Source organism: Typopeltis vanoorti, chromosome 5, assembly GCF_054136105.1.
Source record: "Typopeltis vanoorti isolate ZY-2024b chromosome 5, IOZ_Tvanoo_1.0, whole genome shotgun sequence".
In the NCBI taxonomy this organism is placed as follows: domain Eukaryota; kingdom Metazoa; phylum Arthropoda; class Arachnida; order Uropygi; family Thelyphonidae; genus Typopeltis; species Typopeltis vanoorti.
In genome coordinates, this window is record NC_143553.1 from 143,925,047 (window position 1) to 143,945,146 (window position 20,100).

Below are 20,100 nucleotides of genomic sequence, written 5' to 3' on the forward strand. Positions count from 1 at the left end.
GGGCACTGATAATTCTTTAGTCACTTCACATAAGACCCGTGCCGGAATACCATCCAATCCCACAGATGTATTGAGATTGAAGTTTTGTAATAGACTATTCACCTCCACTTCATTCATCACAATTCCCATATAAACTAATGGTTCCTTCATTTTTTCAATATCACCGCCTGGATGATATACTCTTGCAAAGTGCTCGCCCAGTAATTCCACTATATCGACTGATTCAGTGACCTCCTTACCATCATCATTCCTTAAAATCATTCTGCCGTCTACAGTTTTTTTTTTTGCTTGCAGCATATTGAAACAACTGTTTCAGATTCTCTTTAGCTTGCATTGCTGGTTTCCTTTCATAATCCGCTTTTGCTTTTTTTTTTTTACCACACTCGTTACCCTTCTCGCCTGCACTTTATATTGTTCGTGTGCCTGCAAGTCACCTTTCTCTTTAAATTCCCTCCACAGTTGTTTCTTTTTTTGCAGCTCAAGCTTAATGGTGTTATTCATCTATTTAACCCCTACTCGGACCCTAGGTATACAATCAGCCATAACCTCCTGTAAATGCTCCTTGACCACTTCCCATGCTCTATCGACATCCAGCCCTTGAAGTTGTACATGCCATGGCACTGATCCAAGCAATCTCCTAAGCTTGTCACACTTGTCAGCACGGTAATTCCACATATACCCTGTCTTAATTGAAAATTTCACACCTTTAGCCACCTCCCAGGTCAAGACCTTATGATCACTCTCACCAATAAGTGGCAACATGGTCATATTCATTACAGTCAAATTCTCAGATGCTATTACCAGGTCAAGCACTCTCAAACCCCTAGTATTTTCAATTATATGCTGTCTCAGATAGTTATCCCTTAATAATTGAATAAAAATCCATTTTCTTCCTCACATGTGTCCTCTCCTTCCAATCAATGTTACCATAGTTGAAATCCCCCATAATAATTACCCTCCTTCCACTCATTTCATCAATTTGTTTATGCATACTATCTCCACCATGTATTCCATCACCTGGTCTATAGCAGTACCCAACTATATATTTTGTTCTGCCAGTCTCAATCTCACACCAAATAGCCTCAAATATGTTCTTTTCACTATCCTGCAATTCAACTTCAATTCTCCTTGGTTGCAGTTCATCAGCTATCATCAATAACACTCCTCCCCCTATTTTATTTTCTCTGTCCCTCCTGAACACACTATAACCTAAACATTCTATCCCACTAACTATATCATCTTCCATCAGCCCTGTTTCAGTAATGCCAATAACCTGTGGCCAGGAAGAGCCAATCAAGGACAAAAATTCTTCCTTCTTGTTCCTAATACTCCTGGCATTAGTATACATGAAATGCAGAGGTCCCTTTGTCCCACCCCTATCTTGATGCATTATTCCAACTATCCCATTCCGATTTCTTGTCCTTAGTACTGGCTCGGGTACATTATATACATTCTTACGCTCAACTATCTCACTGATGTCCGCATATCCACTTCCCCCCTCCTTGGTAGTTCTAGTTTCCCTGGTTCTGCATATCCATTTTCACTTCATTCAGCAATACTTTTTCCAGTCTCTGCACACAGCTTAAAACAAGCCATCCTAACAGAGTGTAAGATTTTGAAATTTGGTATACAACAATAGGATGCAAAGTATACACTTGATGCAGAAACTTTAAAGGATGTAGAGGAGATGAGAGATCTGGGAGCGGTGTGGATAATGACTTGAAATTCAGGGGCCACGTTGCACAAGTTGTGAAGATGTCACATCGGATAATGGCAATGATGAAGAGGACCCTGACATGCAGAAATAAAGAGGTTATGACATCATTGAATAAGGCCTTGATCAAGCCTCATATGAGTTATTGTGCAAAGATTTGGTCACCAGATTTTCATGGTGACAAGGATATGTTAGGGTCCAGAGAAGATTCACAAAGATAGTCAGTGGTCTTTGGAATGTGGAGTACAAGGACAGATTGAGAGAATGTTAATTGCAAAGCTTTGTGAATAGGGGAAGATGGGGGGGAGATATGATTGAGACATAAGTTAGTCAGCAGTTGTTATCAGGTTGACATAAAAGAGATGTCAACATATATGTTGACATAAATATAAGTTGACATAAAAGAGATGTCAACATGGAGAGTGGCTGGTGAGTGGAATGGAATTGCCTGAGTGTGTTGTGAATGTAGACACATTGAATAAGTTTGTCATGGAGTGTGTGATGGTGTGTACCTCCCATGATGAGTCTGACTCTGTGGAGGTCAGATGTTAGTAATAATAATAATAAAATATATCCAATTATTAAAAACTGTATATCAAAACAAAACGGTCAGTATAAAGCTTGATTATCAGGGAAAGGAATTTGGTATTGGAGAAGAGTAAGGCAAGGAGATCCTATATCGCTCAATAATGGAAAAAATATCAGTCACTTGCATTTTGCAGATGGCATTGTTCCTTTAGCAAAAAATAAAGAAACTCAGGAAATGCTAAATAACCTTGATAGAGAAAGTAGGAAACAAAAGATTTAAAGATTAATCTAACTAAAACCAAACTGATGACAAATTCAGATCAGACTGAACTAAAATTAACAGGTTGTCATATTGAAATTATGGAAGACTATATATAACTTGGTCAATTAGTTAGTTTTTCAGGAATATGTTAGCAATGCTAATCTCAGGTAGTATGACCACTTAAACAGAATAGGAGAGGAAATATCAGCTAAACAACTGTTTTTTGCCAGGAAGGTAGGAAAAAGACACATTGAATACGTTTAAATCATGGAGCACGTGATGGTGTGTACCTCCCATGATTTGTCATCATGGGAGGTACACACCATCTACCAAGATGTAGATGGATTGATACAGTGAAAAGTGCCTCAGAAGACAGAAATATAAGATCTGAATTTAATGCTGGAATGTTAACAGATAACAGGACAATTTGTAGGAAAATTGTTGATAGGAAGTTATTAATGACGTAACTGTTCACATAGTACTATCATAAGATCCTGTACATCCCCCCCCCCGGGTATATGTCAGGAATATGGTGATTGGTTAGCTTTAAGGAAAAACAAGATAAAGAAATAAGTAGAAGAATCACACAAGGCAACAAAGCATTTGGATATATAAAGATTATCTGTTAGGAGATTTACCTAAATGCATATATTAAAGAGAAAGTTCTTTAATGTATATATTATTCCAGTTTTCCTATGGAAGTGAGACATGGGCAGCAACTTAAAAAAACAGGAAGACAGATTGTATGTGACCCAAAGAGGCTTGGAGAGAAGAATGCTTTATGTAGCAAAAAGAGATAGGATAAGAACTACTGGAAATTGAGAAATGACTGGAGCAGAAGATATTGTCAAGTGTTTTAGAGCATGTAAATGAAGATGGGCTAGCCATTTCGGTGGACTCCCAGATGAAAAGTGGAACAAAATTAAGCACTGAGTGGATACCAAGAGAAGGAAAAGTCACCAAAGAATAAGATATGCAGGATGATCTGCAAAGGTTTGGCATTAGATGGTGGATATTGGCTAAAGATAGACAGAACTGGAAAGTTAAGGGGGGGAGATATATATTTAAAAGTGGATGGAAAGAGGCTAGAAAAGAAGAATCAAAGTTTCCAGGTAGCTGAAAAAGTGCATGCTTAACTTTTACAAACACTTGCTCTGAGCAAGTCACAGAAGCTCTCTACTAGCATGAAGATCTTCATTTCTTATTAATTCAAAATTCCTGTCCACCTTCCAAGTCATGGTTTATTAAAAGGCGTACCAAAACACTTAGAAGAAAAATGTCAGCATACCATACAACAAGCACCTCAGCCACGTGCCTGTGCCGAAGTGTGCAATAAACATACAATGACTGTCAGCAAATCGAAATCTGACTTCGTGAAGGACAATAGCAGAAAACTCACCTCCTGTCCAAATGGAAGTCATACCTGTAGTCCATTGCAAAGGTGATCCAACAAGCTTCTACCTACCTATACTTTCTCATCCAGATAGCACCACTGTTACAGCACAATACCTAAAGTAAAGATGATCTCGTGGCATCACCCTTCTCCTTCAACTCCTGCATAGATGACTGAGACAAATTGCCTCATATCATATCATACCATACCAGAAATAGCATATGATATGCGTGCTGTGGTGTTTGAAGAAAAGACATTGGAAGAATACTAAATAACTTTACACACTAAAAAAATTCTTAGTCCTAATGTCATCTCTTCAGTAGTACTCTAACATTGTGCTTCAGAACTAACACTTGTCTCATATAGTCTCTAAAATCAGCTGGCCCTTATCCAAATGCATGGAAGCAAACATATTAGCCAGCCTGGCTGGCTGAGTGATTAGCATATCTGCTCTCCAGCCAAAAGGCTGTGGGTTCAAATCCTGCCGTGAGCATGGATGTCTGTGATTGTCTTTAGAAATACTAGTGGTGGTTGGCAGTAGATGGCATTGGTGCAGTTAGTTAGTGGATTGAGTGGCGTAGACAGAGTTGTAGAGCAGGTGCCTTCCCTCGATGAGTCTTTGGATTCCCTGGAGGTGTCTAATAATAATAATAGTATATCCAACCTATTCCCTCCCCCCCCAAAAAAAAGGGAGAAAAATGTTTGTATAATTAACAGCTGATTGGCATCACTTCAGCCCTCTCCAAAATAATGGAGTAAATCATCAGCAGTCAACTTCCAGGAGACAGGTACCTTTTCTTCTGACAGAAAAGGAAAATGTGGGCAAAAAAGGAAAACTACACTTAAGATTGTTTACTAGTTAGGAAATGCAAAATGAATCCAAGGTTTTCTGCTGTAGACTTAGAGAGACCTGGCTGCTAGTGGGATTGATATTTCTGACATGACAGTCTATTGAAGATTGTTGGAAGTAGGGAGGACTGCCCACAAACCAAAAAAGAAACTACTGTTCAAAAAGGCTATACAGAAAAAAAGGCTCCAGTGGGTAAAAATGTACAAAGATTGGATTGTTGAGAAGTGGAAGAAAGTCATATTCTCAGATGAGAGCCTTTTCTTTGTCCAAGGAGAGCGAGTATCCTATGTTTGCAAATCAGCAGCTGAGAATACTTCTCCTGCCCACCTTCAAAGTTCCTAAACACCCAACTAAAAAGATATTCTGGGGTTGTTTTACACATGATGGGTCCAGGATCACTTGTGCCTGTTGATGGTATGATGAAATGTGACCAATACATAAATATATTGGAGAAATGAGTGGTCCCACAGATCCAGAAAGATAAAGACTCGTCTTCCAACAGGAGCTCACTCCATGCCACACATCAAAAAAAAAGTGAAAGAGTTCCTCAAAAATCACAACATCCAATTGCTTCAATAGCCATGTAATTCTCCTGACATTAACCCAATAGAAAATTTATAGGCCATAGTGAAATGCTTAAGGGTCAAAGCTGTATAACTGAGAGGAGACCTCCACATAGCCTTTAAAGGAATGTGGAGAACCGACCAGGGCTTCTGACCTAATGTCCAATCCTCACCTTCTCGTGGTGCACCCTGTTCAGTATCTACTTTGATACTGAACGAACGAGGATGGGCTGGCAATTTGGGATTTAGCCGACCAAATTGTATTCTTATTGGTTAAACCAAAATAAAAAATGATGGTACAACATGACAAAATTTCATGCCGGCTGGGGCGTCGCCCGGTTAAACAAGGCCCCCGTTGTTTTCGCCAGGGAACCAGGACGAACAGCGAAAAGTCAGCTACTGGAACAAATCTGAAAACAAACCCCAACTCAACATCACCAGAGTTAAAGATCGGTACTATCAACGTAAGAAGCCTGAATGGCAAAGAAATGGAACTAGCTGAGGAATTAGATAAGTACCAGATCGACATAATAGGGGTGACTGAAACAAAAAAGACCAAAACTGGTGAGATCTTTCTGAGCAATAAATACAAAATGTTATATTCAGGCAATAACAATCAAGGAAAAGAAGGAGTAGCCATAGTATTCAACACAAAATACGAGGCTAATCTTCTTGAATGGCAGTCAGTCTCAAGTAGAGTAATGTGGGCAAATATGAGAATGGGGAACTGGACAATAAGACTTATTTGTGCCTATGGTCCCACAGAAGGTTCTACTAAGGTAGAAGTGGAGGAATTTTTTGACGCTTTAGGAAAAGCAACTGACACAATGAAAAAGGAAAAGTTGGTCCTTGTTGGGGATCTAAATAGCAGAGTAGGAAATGATTGTGAGACATACAGAAATATTTTGGGAAAATTTGGAGAAAAGAGCAAAGCTAATAATGATGGCAAATATCTGTTGGATTTCTGCTCAGGACATGGACTGGTTATTACTAACACCATGTTCCAGCATAAAAATGTGCACAAATTCACATGGAGAGAAGAGGCTAGGAATAAGAAAAGTCTCATTGACTATTGTTAAATTGTGAATGAAGCTATGTTATGTAATTTATTTTTTTTCATTCACATTTAACATTGCTTATTAAATATTAATCATGACTTATATAAAATTATTTATTATTCCCTAATTGAGAATTACTAATTGAATATTTATTAAAAACCTGACCTACTATTATTTTATAAAATATTAAAATGTATAGAATTTTGTATAACCAAATATATATGATGTAACGTAAAGTGTTATTTTATATTTAACTGTATACGTAATCAAAAAGTTGAAGAAGTAGCTTAAATATTATGTTGTTCTTATTTGTAAAATATTTAATGTTATGTAATCACAAATGTAGTAGTAAAAGAGCATACATTACATTAGCGAAATATTTACGTTTAGTCTGTTGTCATGGAGACGCACGCGTAAACAACCACGAGTGGAGTAGAAAGTAGCGTTCGAACGTAAGGTGGGAGTAAAGGTCATAGATAGAAGGAGAAAAGAGAAGAATTATTATTAAGCGAGGGAGAGTTTTGCGGAACCAAGATTATAAGATCCTTAGGGCTGAAATTTATGAAAATAGTGTTCGGAAATGAACCAATAAGTAGTGAATCATAAAGTTTAATATTATAAGCGAAGTCAGCTGTTGTTATGAAGAAAGGTTGATGCCGTAATCAGATAAAAAGGAAACTGGACAGTCAATGCGAAAATTCTGATTAGTTCCAGTTAATCTGAATTACGATTTTAATTCTATGTTGCCCTAGGAAAAGGTTATATTGATTACTTGGAGAAAAGCGAACAAGAAAAGATATTAGTACCTAATTACTGTTGTTTGGAATAGTGAAGTGCGACTTACAGTAATACAGTTTAAACTGTGGAGAATTTTTATTATGTGTGTTCCGCTAACGTTAATTAAGTTAATTCATAAGTGCTCTCTCAATAATTTGATGTATTGAAGAATTTGTCTGGTAAGAGTAGTTGTATAAGTTTGTCTATTCTAGCATTAACTGTGATATATCTCCGATGCTCAAGGACCGGAATTTATTTGTTTGGAATATTGCTTACATAGAGTATTGCCTGCTGTGAATATAAACATTGAGCTGATAGATTTGTGAAGACTGATTAAATGTGAAGTTGTTATATTAACTTGAAATAAGAAGAATTGTGTTTTTGAGACTGTGAATTGTATATGAAAGTTAGAACGTTGAATTGGAATGAGTGACCTAAGAAGTTGTGTTAAGTTAATTGTATAGTTCCATTTTTAAATAGAGTTTTGTATTCGTTAACCATATCATATATTAAATGTTTTATTTTGTTGATCTAAATACTGTGTTTGCCTGAATTCCTTTTTATTGCACCGTTCATAAATATTCGAATCTTGCGGGAACCCCAAGTAAAAATGATAATAAATAATTCGGCCTAATGAGATGACTGCTAACCTAATTTAGAATTGATCCTACTATTTATATAGACTAATCTAAGAATAGGGTGGCGCAGTATAAATATAAATTTCCCTACTTTTGGATCGGTGATCACTTCGCAATTGGTTATTTTAATTATAAAAGTGACTTGAAACTAGATAGAATTAGAACACACAGAAAAAGAGTCGTCGCGACACTATGTTATTGTTGATAGTGATGTTTTCTCCCTGGTGCAGGACACCAGAGTGTACAGAGGATTTGAAATTGGAAGTGATCACTATTTAGTCTTGAGCAGGATAAAATTGAATTTCATATTGAAAAGAATAACATGTAAGAAAGTTTTAAAGCGAATAAAAGTTGAGCAGCTCTCAGATGTGAACTGCAGACTAAAATACAGAAAGATTATTGAAAAGAAAATGAAAGAGTTTGAGAACAGGAATCAAACCTTGGAGATTCAGTGGCAAACTCTGAAGAAAACATTGATTGATTCTGCCAGAGAGGCATGTGGTGAGGTTGTGTGCAAGGATAAAAAAATCAGAACTCCCTGGTGGACACAGGAAGTTAAAGAGGCAGTGAAGGAAAAGAAGAAAGCATATCAAAAGTTCCTGGCAAATAAGTCAGCTTTTACTCTTACAGAATACAGAGACAAATGTAAGAAAGCTAAACAGTGTGTAAAACTAGCTAAACAAAAGTCATGGGAGGACTTTGGCAAGAATATAGAAAATAAATATCAAGAAGGTGGCAAAATATTCTGGAGGTTGTTGAAGAAGCTTAGGAATGGAGGAAAGAGTGCTGTAAAAGGAGTTAGAGATGATAAAGGTGACATGAAAACAGGAGAAAAAGATATCCTTGAAGTATGGAGTAATTACTTTGAAAAACTGCTAAATGAAACAAGCAGTGATGACAGCACAGTGATAAAAAACACAACACAGTTGACATTTTCAATGATTCTGCCTATTTTCATTGTCTTTGTCTTTTTATTGCTGACCTTCATACCATATCTATTACAACAGCTATTCAATTTAGTCAGAGAATCTTGCAGACTTGTAGCGGATTTATTTAGAAGTATAACATCATCCGCATAAAGCAAAGAGCTGACATTAACATCTCCAATTTTGATATCAGGTTTAATACCACTTTCCTTCATAATGTGATCCATATAGATAATGAATAACAGAGGGGATAATGAACATCCTTGTCTCACACCAGATTTAATATTAAACCATCTTCCTGTACTTCCTTCAATTCTAACTGCTGACTTACAACTCAAATAAAGACTAAGTATTGCTTGATATAATGCCCCATTGACACCATATAACTGCAGCGTATTGAATAGCTTCTCTCTTGGCACCTTGTCATATGCCTTTTCCAAATCGACAAAACTTAAATATAGATCTTTGTTATATTCCAATGCTTTCTCGGCTATTTGTCGTAAAGAGAAGATCTGATCCTGACAGCCTCTATTTGGCCTGAATCCAGCTTGTTCTTCACCAAGCTTTTCTTCCACAATTCTTCTCAACCGTTTCTCAAGTATACTTGCATAGATCTTGCCAGGAACACTCAGTAGGGAAATACCTCTGTAATTCTCACATTCAATTCTATTTCCCTTTTTATATATTGGTACTATGAGAGCTCCACTCCAATCATCGGGAATTTGTCTTACAGTGGCTGCAGTGCAGCCACTGTAAGACTTATACCACCATACTTCAGCATTTCTGGTCGAATATCATCTACTCCTGCTGCCTTTCCACATTTCAAGCCTTTGATGGCTTTTTCTAACTTCAAGTATGGATATATATTCCTGACTGCATGCCTGGTCAGTGTTTTTTTACCACTGTGCTATCATCGCTGCTTGTTTCATTTAGCAGTTTTTCAAAGTAATTATTCCATACTTCAAGGATATCTTTTTCTCCCGTTTTCATGTCACCTTTATCATCTCTAACTCCTTTTACAGCACTCTTTCCTTCATTCCTAAGCTTCTTCAACAACCTCCAGAATATTTTGCCACTTTATTGATATTTATTTTCTATTTTCTTGCCAACGTCCTCCCATGACTTTTGTTTAGCTAGTTTTACACAGTGTTTAGCATTCTTGCATTTGTCTCTATATTCTCTAAGAGCGCAAGCTGATTATATGACAGAAACGTTTGATATGCTTTCTTCTTTTCCTTCACCGCCTCTTTAACTTCCTGTGTCCACCATGGAGTTCTGATTTTTGTATCCTTGCAGACAACCTCACCACATGCCTCTCTGGCTGAATCAATCAATGTTTTCTTCAGAGTTTGCCACTGAATCTCAAAGGTTTCATTCCTGTTCTCAAACTCTTTCATTTTTTCTTCAATAATCTTTGTGTATTTTAGTCTACAGTTCACATCTAAGAGCCGCTCAACTTTTATTCGCTTTAAAACTTCCTTACATGTTATTCATTTCAATATGAAATTCAATTTTATCCTGCGCAAGACTAAATAGTGATCACTTCCAATTTCAAATCCTCTGTACACTCTGGTGTCCTGCACCAAGGAGAAAACATCACTATCAACAACAACATAGTCAATGAGACTTTTCTTATTCCTTGCCTCTTCTCTCCATGTGAATTTGTGCACATTTTTATGTTGGAACATGGTGTTAGTAATAACCAGTCCATGTCCTGAGCAGAAACCCAACAGATATTTGCCATTATTATTAGCTTTGCTCTTTTCTCCAAATTTTCCCAAAATATTTTTCTATGTCTCACAATCATTTCCTACTCTGCTATTTAGATCCCCAACAAGGACCAACTTTTCCTTTTTCATTGTGTCAGTTGCTTTTTTCTAAAGCCTCAAAAAATTCCTCCACTTTCTACCTTAGTAGAACCTTCTTAGGCACAAATAAGTCTCATTGTCCAGTTCCCCCATTCTCATATTTGCCCACATTACTCTTCTTGAGACTGACTGCCATTCAAGAAGATTAGCCTCGTATTTTGTGTTGAATACTATGGCTACTCCTTCTTTTCCTTGATTGTCATTGCCTGAATATAACATTTTGTATTTATTGCTCAGAAAGATCTCACCAGTTTTGGTCTTTTTTGTTTCAGTCACCCCTATTATGTCGATCTGGTACTTATCTAATTCCTCAGCTAGCTACATTTCTTTGCCATTCAGGCTTCTTACGTTGATAGTACCGATCTTTAACTCTGATGTTGAGTTGGGGTTTGTTTTCAGATTTTCATCTTTTAACCTATTAGTCATTTTCCAAGGTGACAGATTTCTTCTATCTTGAAACTTTGAAGTAAGGAAAAATTCAGCAGGGTTGGTTTTAGCCATCCATAGTCTAGTTTCATGGTGGTCGCACCACCTTACGTATCCTTAGTTCCCTTTTTTTTTCTGTTACCTCACCGAACTTTCCACTGTGATTGGTGCCCATTCTTCCACTTGGTTACTCCAGTTCCAGGATTCACCACATGGACATGAGAGGAGGCTTGGTGATCTTGCTTGAGAGAACCATATATTGCATACCTATCCCCTTTGAACCTCTCCTAACCAATCTCTCCATTATGAAAAGAACTGCTGATATATGGACTTCTATATTCAGAATCATCTATCTTATCACTTTTTTGCAATGCTACTAGTTTATCCACCTCTGTAATACATATCTTGTTAATCAACTAGGTCAAGGATCAGTCAGATGTTGTAAATTCTATGAAAAGTATCTACTGATACATTGTCTAACTTCACAGCCTTATTGACTACTATTCACCCAACTTTTCATACACTTCTGTTTCGTTAACTTCTAGTCCCTGTAGTGTTTGTCTCCCTTATAGGCATTGAACAGCATCATTCACACTAATATAAAGTACTCAATAAATAATTTCACTACTCTGCAGTAGTCACTTTGCTGCTATTGACTGGTGTGTCACCCTTCTACAATCACATGCTTGTTATGTAACAGAACTCCCTTCAATAACCTCTGCATCAAATCATTAGAATAAAGGTTATTTCCTCCACTTTTTTTCCACAATGCTTTCCTAATTCCATATGTCCCTCATACTGTATTTGTCAGACTCTTGGTATAGATTTGCACATTGTCTGTGTTAGATGTTTTAGAAACTTTTCATGCTCTGTCCAAATCTTTTCATCATAGTCCTTCACTTCATGGGTATTGAAGTAAGTTGGCTAAATATCCTTCTGTAATCATACCTTGGTCATATATATTTCTCTCTCTCTGTTCAAGAAGGAGGAAATATTTCTCAGATTGGCCACCTCCTAAGTCCAGATGTCTCATTATTTGGTGGCATTGTTGATACCTTATTCAGAACTGTCTTATAATGCTGTTAATAAACCAAAAACTAAAACCTTGCATTTCTTCTATCACCTGCTGCCTAGAATATGATGCAACTATTCCTCAAACACTTGACATATATTCTTTGTCTCCTTTTTTATGGTCTCCGTTCCCATAACTGAAATCCTCCATTATGATCATCTGCTTTTTACTTGTCCAACCATATGTCTAAAAGCTTTTGTGATCATTGTTTTTAACATCATGTTTGCTCAAAGCCATTATATGTACTGCCATTTTTCACCTTCAACCTTAGCAGATATTATTCTTCTGCTATTGTTAATAACACTCCTCTTTAGTGCCATGGATAGGATAATAGTGAGGTAATCTGGAAAGTCTGTTCCCGAGGCCAAACATGGAACATTTTCAAACCACTTCAAACTTCCAGTAAGCAGACAGGTGGGCTCACACTGGTCAATGAAATTCATTAGCACAAATGGGAATGGATGTGAAGCTGGTAATGTAGACAAGAGGATGGCTGATAGATTTCAAAGAATAATATATTGCAGAGCAGACTTGGGAGAAGGCAGGAGACTGGTAATATGCCTCAGAGCTCTGTACTTGGACCACTATTGTTTGTTTTGTATGCTGAGGTGATTGGGATAAGGGAATATCCAATTGTTTTCTTAATTATGATGGCAGTAGTTAATATAGATGATGTAGAGATCATACAAGATGATTTAAATTGACTGACATTGCTGGTAAACAATAATGGTTGGCAGCTCACTTGTCAAACTACAAGATTATGTACTTTGGGCCAAAAAGATTACAAGGGATTATTAGGGTTACTGATGATGGGGGTCAATAGTGGATAGGAAGTTGAAGTTCGGGTAACATAGTGCAAAAGTGTGCAAACAATTCAAAGCATAAGAAGAACACATTAACAAGTAGGCATCAAGAAATTATCTCTCTCATCTTTGATATGACTGCATATGGACTACTGAACTCTGATATGATCAAGTTTTATTTTGGGAATGAAATGGAGAAGATAAAGCTTCCAATAAGCAAGCTGGTGGTCTTGCACTAGTCAGTGAAATTCATTAGAACAAACACTTTTTTGAGAATGGAATGTCTCCTGCAAACAATACTTTTGAAGGTTTATGAATCATATCCTGGCTGATAGATGGAAAAGAGGAATGTGATAGAAACATAAGTTATTGATGAAGCTTATAGAATAGATCTATTTTCTTTAACTCTTATGCATAGACTCACACTATATCATGCAAGCTTTTAAAATTAGATCTGGAAGAATAGAGTAGTTAATGCTTATTCTTGTAGTCTCCTATGTTTGTATATTGTGTGTGTGCCATTCTGACCAGTTTGCCTATTTTGTGGAAAGAAAACCCTAGTTTCCAGGAGAGGGAACTATGTCACCTCCATATGAGACCAGCTAACCCTTAGATGAAAAGCCCTGATAAAGGGTCTTCACTTTCTAGAACGTGATTCAAACCCAGGTCTTTTCAACCAAAGGACATCATCAAATCCAACTGAGTTATGCAGGTATAAATATGGATACTGAAAAAAAATTTAAATACATAACAGGAGGGATAGAGAATAAAGGATCACCCTCTGGTAGTTTCATAAGAGTGTAGTTAGCATAAATATATTAGGATTAGGCTGTTTCTTTGTTGAGTAGTAAATAAGCAGAATAATTGAATAAGTTTGAGAATAATGATATTGTTGAATAATGGTTAGTGGGATCCCCAGCAATGAGTCTTCAGACTCCATGAAGTCTGAAGACTTATTGCTGAAGTAATCTGGGTTGGCTTTCTGTAGGAAAAGAATAGATATCAGCTGCTGAGTTTTTATATTAAAACAGTTGACTTTTTTTTTTCTTTGAACTTGAATTTGGGGTGATTCCATTCAAGTGAGCAAAAAAAAGTGTGTGTGTATATGTTTCATGATTTCGTTCTTGCAAATAGTTGTAATATGCTTAATACTTTTTTTTCCATGACCCGATTGTAATGTATATATGCATCCCCCCCCTCCTCCAAGAGAGAGAGATACTTTGTTTGTATACTTTTATGATATTAATGAAATACTGATGGAAGTGGTTGGCCATTTAAAAATAATTTACAATCTTTTATATGTGGTCCAAAATCGTTTAATGAGAGTTTGTTATGATTTAGTTACAGATTATCTTTTAAACTTAGTTTCTCTGAACTAATTGACTTTGCCTTTTTGTTAACATTGTCTATTTTCTATTGTATTTGATATTTATGATGATGAGATAGATGGTTTATGAACTATTACAGATGCGGTGTTAGTTGGTTTGTTGATCATGTGTCCTTAGACTGTGCAGAATGTGGTGGATATGCTATGCAGCGTCCATGTCCTATGTGTGATGGGCAGTGCAATAGTATTTGGAGAAGAGATCTGGCTGCAGTAAGTATTACAGTTCTCTAGTTTGCATATTTTAAAGAACTATTTTCTAATGTTTTGTATTGGTGGCAGAATTATTCACTAATAATGATTTTTTTTTTTTCTTAACAATCATTAAAAATTCTGTGAATCATAACAAAATTGTATCATTAAATATTTTAACATTTTTAAAAAAAAAAAATCTGTTGAACCTTAGATCAGTGGTTCTTAACCTTTTAGTAGTGGCGGCCCCCTAAGTATCCTAAAATATTTTTGCGGTCCCCTAGTTTGTAGTAACATAATAATAATAATTAAACGTTTTTTTTTTTTTTTTTAAATAGTGGTTTTACTTACCGATTATAATGATTACAAAAAAATCAGAAAACAGAAATCAGCTGTATGAAAAACTGTATGTTCTTTGTTTGCTCATTTTATAATGGGTAAATTTTAAGAAATAATAAATCAGTATTACAGCACTGAAAGTTTCAAAAAGTAATTGCACCCAAGTAGCACTTAACACATTAAGTTCTCTGCATTCGTACTAGTATTGTTTAAAACTTCAGGGAATCACTTCTAACACACGTTCACGTGTCCAGTAGGCAGATGTTGTTTATTATTTTAACGGTATAATAGAACACAGAAACTAAGTAAATAATTGATTTATTAACTTGATGCTGATATTTCGCTGGTATTATAACCAGCATCTTCAGAGCACAAAAACACTGTTTGTCACAATATGCGAGACTAAAACAACATGGTGTACATTAACAAAATTGTAGCAGCAACACAAAGACTAGAGTCCTGATTTTGGCGCCCTCTATCTGAAAAAAAAAAAAAAAAAAAAACGCTATCATATATTGCTAGAGTCCTAGAAAAGTGCTAGTTTTTCCTTAATATGACTGTCTCCCAGATCTTCGGCAAGTTAATACAGCCATATTTGTTGAGATTTGGAGTGTGTTTTAGGGCTTCTGTCGCCTCTAAGAACAATCTCTCTGATTTATATGGGTTTCTGTGTAGTACTTTTGTGTTTTTCCAGTTGATCCTGTGTGCAGGGGTATCCAGAGCATGGTCTGCTAGGCCCGACTTCCCATAATGATATTTCCGGACGTATCGTTTATGTTCGCTGATGCGGATATTCACAGTTCTTCCTGTTTGACCGTAGTAGGCTTGATCACATCCAGGAGTCTACCAAGTACCCTGCTCATGCAATCAAGCCTACTACGGTCAAACAGGAAGAACTGTGAATATCCGCATCAGCGAACATAAACGATACGTCCGGAAATATCATTATGGGAAGTCGGGCCTAGCAGACCATGCTCTGGATACCCCTGCACACAGGATCAACTGGAAAAACACAAAAGTACTACACAGAAACCCATATAAATCAGAGAGATTGTTCTTAGAGGCGACAGAAGCCCTAAAACACACTCCAAATCTCAACAAATATGGCTGTATTAACTTGCCGAAGATCTGGGAGACAGTCATATTAAGGAAAAACTAGCACTTTTCTAGGACTCTAGCAATATATGATAGCGTTTTTTTTTTTTTTTTTTTTTTTTCAGATAGAGGGCGCCAAAATCAGGACTCTAGTCTTTGTGTTGCTGCTACAATTTTGTTAATGTACACCATGTTGTTTTAGTCTCGCGTATTGTGACAAACAGTGTTTTTGTGCTCTGAAGATGCTGGTTATAATACCAGCGAAATATCAGCATCAAGTTAATAAATCAGTTATTTACTTAGTTTCTGTGTTCTATTATACCGTTAAAATAATAAACAACATGTTCGACGAACACATAAGTCTGTCCACACAGTAGGCAGATGTCGCAACTAGCAGTGTTACCAACAGTGAAAAGTTTACTTGTGGCACCACCACAAAAGAAACTACTGCATTGAGCTGCATAATTGATTACTAATACAATATGATACAAGTTTGAAACAAAGTAAAACAAAGAGCAAAAAATAATTATTTTAAGAGATTTCAAAATTTTAAAAACTAGAAACGTAAAATGTTCTATAAATTTTCCACAGCCCCCTATGGGGGGGGGGCACCAGTTAGGAATCACTGCCTTAGATGATACATGCAGAGCAGTGTTTTCACAAAAATAATAGTAAATCCTTAGCCTGCCCACAGTACTAATGTGCTATAGTTGTATAGCTTTCCTTGCATGGGAATTACATTTTTAAAAATATCCAAAATTGTATTTTGTTACTCTTTAAAAAAAAAATATGACCCACAAATGAAAGGGTACAATACCTGTGCACATCATTGTCAGCATGAGTAATAAAAAAAAAAAAGAAAAAATTTGTTGACATGCTTTTTGAATAATTGAAGGTGGTAATCTTTGAGGAAGGCAGAGTGAGGGAGGCTGTTCTTCCAGCAAATAGGAGTGAATGGAATGAAAGAGGAGGAGGAAAAGTTAGGTCATTAAGTTCGGAGGTGTATGGAAAGTGGATTTTGGCCTTTTAATGGCATTTTGCCTTATTGATTGATTCTGACTACAATTGAGCTCTGCTTTTTATCATCATCATCAAATTCCTGATATATATCCTCAAGTACAGGATATGATAGTACTACATGAAAGATTACATCATTACTAACTTCCTATCTACAATTTTCCTCCAAATCAGTCTGTTGCCTGGCAAGACTCCAACATTATCAGATCTTATATTTCTATCTTCTAAGGCACTTTTTACTGTATCAATCCACCTATATCTTGGTCTTTTTCTGTGTCTTTTTCCTGCCAATCTGGCAGAGAACACTTGTTTTCATAATCTTTAATCTCCCATTCTGTTTAAGTGACCATACCACCTGAGATTAGCTCTGCTAACACATTCCTTGATGCTGACAATGTCAAGTTCTTTCCTAATATCCTCGTTTTTAATATGATATTGCCATTGATGCCATCTGTTCACGCCCCTAATCTTTCTCAGGACTCTCATATCTGCAGTCTCTATTCTTTGGTCAAGTGTTTTACTTCTAAAGTAAAACACTTGACCCAGCTCTCAGATCTAGAAGTTAAAACTGGTTTGAACACTGTCTTGTATACAGCTAATTTAGTGTTCTGACTAATTTCTCTCTTAATCCATATGAATTTATTCAGTTCACTTCCCACCATACCAACTTTGCTGATTCTGTTGTCTATTTCTATATTTAATTTACCATCTTCACTAAAAATCATGCCTAAGTAGCTGAAATGTTTTACTTGTTCCACAGGTTCTCCATTCACAACACAGTTGACATTTTCAATGATTCTGTCATTGTCTTTGTCTTTTTAATGTTGACCTTCATACCGTATCTATTACAACAGTTATTCGATTTAGTCAGAGAATCTTGCAGACTTGTAGCAGATTTATTTAGAAGTATAACATCATCCGCATAAAGCAAAGAGCTGACATTAACATCTCCAAATTTGATATCATGTTTAATACCACTTTCCTTCATAATGTGATCCATATAGATAATGAATAACAGAGGGGATAATGTACATCCTTGTCTCACACCAGATTTAACATTAAACCATCTTCCTGTACTTCCTTCAATTCTAACTGCTGACTTACAACTCAAATAAAGACTAAATATTGCTTGATATAATGCCCTTTGACACCATATAACTGTAACGTATTGAATAGCTTCTCTCTTGGCACCTTGTCATATGCCTTTTCCAAATCGACAAAACTTAAATACAGATCTTTGTTATATTCCCATGCTTTCTCGACTATTTGTCATAAAGTGAAGATCTGATCCTGCAGCCTCTATTTGGCCTGAATCCAGCTTGTTCTTCACCCAGCTTTTCTTCCACAGTTCTTCTCAACCATTTCTCAAGTATACTTGCATAGATCTTGCCAGCAACACTCAGTAGGGAAATACCTCTGTAATTCTCACATTCAGTTTTATTTCCCTTTTTATATATTGGTACTATGAGAGCTCTACTCCAATCATCATTAATTCATCCCTCTGTCCAGGCTTTCTGAACTATGCAGTGCAGCCACTGTAAGACTCTTATACCACCATACTTCAGCATTTCTGGTCGAATATCATCTACTCCTACTGCCTTTCCACATTTCAAGCCTTTGGTGGCTTTTTTCTACTTCAAGTATGGATATGTATTCCTGACTGCATGCCTGGTCAGTGTTTTTTACCACTGTGCTGTCATCACTGCTTGTTTCATTTAGCAGTTTTTCAAAGTAATTACTCCATACTTCAAGGATATCTTTTTCTCCCGTTTTCATATCACCTTTATCATCTCTAACTCCTTTTACAGCACTCTTTCCTCCATTCTTAAGCTTCTTCAACAACCTCCAGAATATTTTGCCACCTTCTTGATATTTATTTTCTGTATTCTTGCCAAAGTCCTCCCATGACCTTTGTTTAGCTAGTTTTACACAGTGTTTAGCTTTCTTAAGTTTGTCTCTGTATTCACTAAGAGCACAAGCTGACTTATTTGACAGAAACTTTTGATATGCTTTCTTCTTTTCCTTCACTGCCTCTTTAACTTCCTGTGTCCACCAGGGAGCTCTGATTTTTTTATCCTTGCAGACAACCTCGCCACATGCCTCTCTGGCAGAATCAATCAATGTTTTTTTCAGAGTTTGCCACTTAATCTCCAAGGTTTGATTCCTGTTCTCAAACTCTTTCATTTTTTCTTCAATAATCTTTGTGTATTTTAGTCTACAGTTCACATCTGAGAGCTGCTCAACTTTTATTCGCTTTAAAACTTTCTTACATGTCAATTTTATCCTGCTCAAGACTAAATAGTGATCATTTTGCAATTTCAAATCCTATGTACACTCTAGTGTCCTGCACCAGGCAGAAAACATCACTGTCAACAATAACATAGTCAATGAGACTTTTCTTATTCCTTGCCTCTTCTCTCCATGTGAATTTGTGCACATTTTTATGTTGGAACATGGTGTTAGTAATAACCAGTCCATGTCCTGAGCAGAAACCCAACAGATATTTGCCATTATTATTAGCTTTGCTCTTTTCTCCAAATTTTCCCAAAATATTTTTCTATGTCTCACAATCATTTCCTACTCTGCTATTTAGATCTCCAACAAGGACCAACTTTTCCTTTTTCATTGTGTCAGTTGCTTTTTTCTAAAGCCTCAAAAAATTCCTCCACTTTCTACCTTAGTAGAACCTTCTTAGGCACAAATAAGTCTCATTGTCCAGTTCCCCCATTCTCATATTTGCCCACATTACTCTACTTGAGACTGACTGCCATTAAAGAAGATTAGCCTCGTATTTTGTGTTGACTACTATGGCTACTCCTTCTTTTCCTTGATTGTCATTGCCTGAATATAACATTTTGTATTTATTGCTCAGAAAGATCTCGCCATTGTTTGTCTTTTTTATTTCAGTCACCCCGTTATGTTGATCTGGTACTTATCTAATTCCTCAGTTAGCTCCATTTCTTTGCCATTCAGACTTGTTATGTTGATAGTACTGATCTTTAATTCTGGTGATGTTGAGTTGGGGTTTGTTTTCAGATTTGTTCCAGTAGCTGACTTTTTGCTGTTTGCCCTGGTTCCCTGGCGAAAACAACAGGAGCCTTGTTTAATTTTTTTTTATTTTGCTTTAACCAATAAGAATGCAATTTTGTTGGCTAAATTCCATATTGCCAGCCCATCCTCGTTCGTTCTGTATCC

General features: G+C 36.4%; 1 protein-coding gene across 1 annotated transcript in view; it reads left to right on the forward strand.

The window, feature by feature from the left end:
• LOC150106897 (uncharacterized) overlaps nt 1–20,100 on the forward strand; it is a 192,414-nt gene that overhangs the window by 160,733 nt on the left and 11,581 nt on the right. The window contains exon 5 of the mRNA XM_090393500.1: nt 14,346–14,475. Coding sequence (XP_090249626.1) covers nt 14,346–14,475 — 130 coding nt within the window. The remainder of the gene's footprint in view (nt 1–14,345; nt 14,476–20,100) is intronic.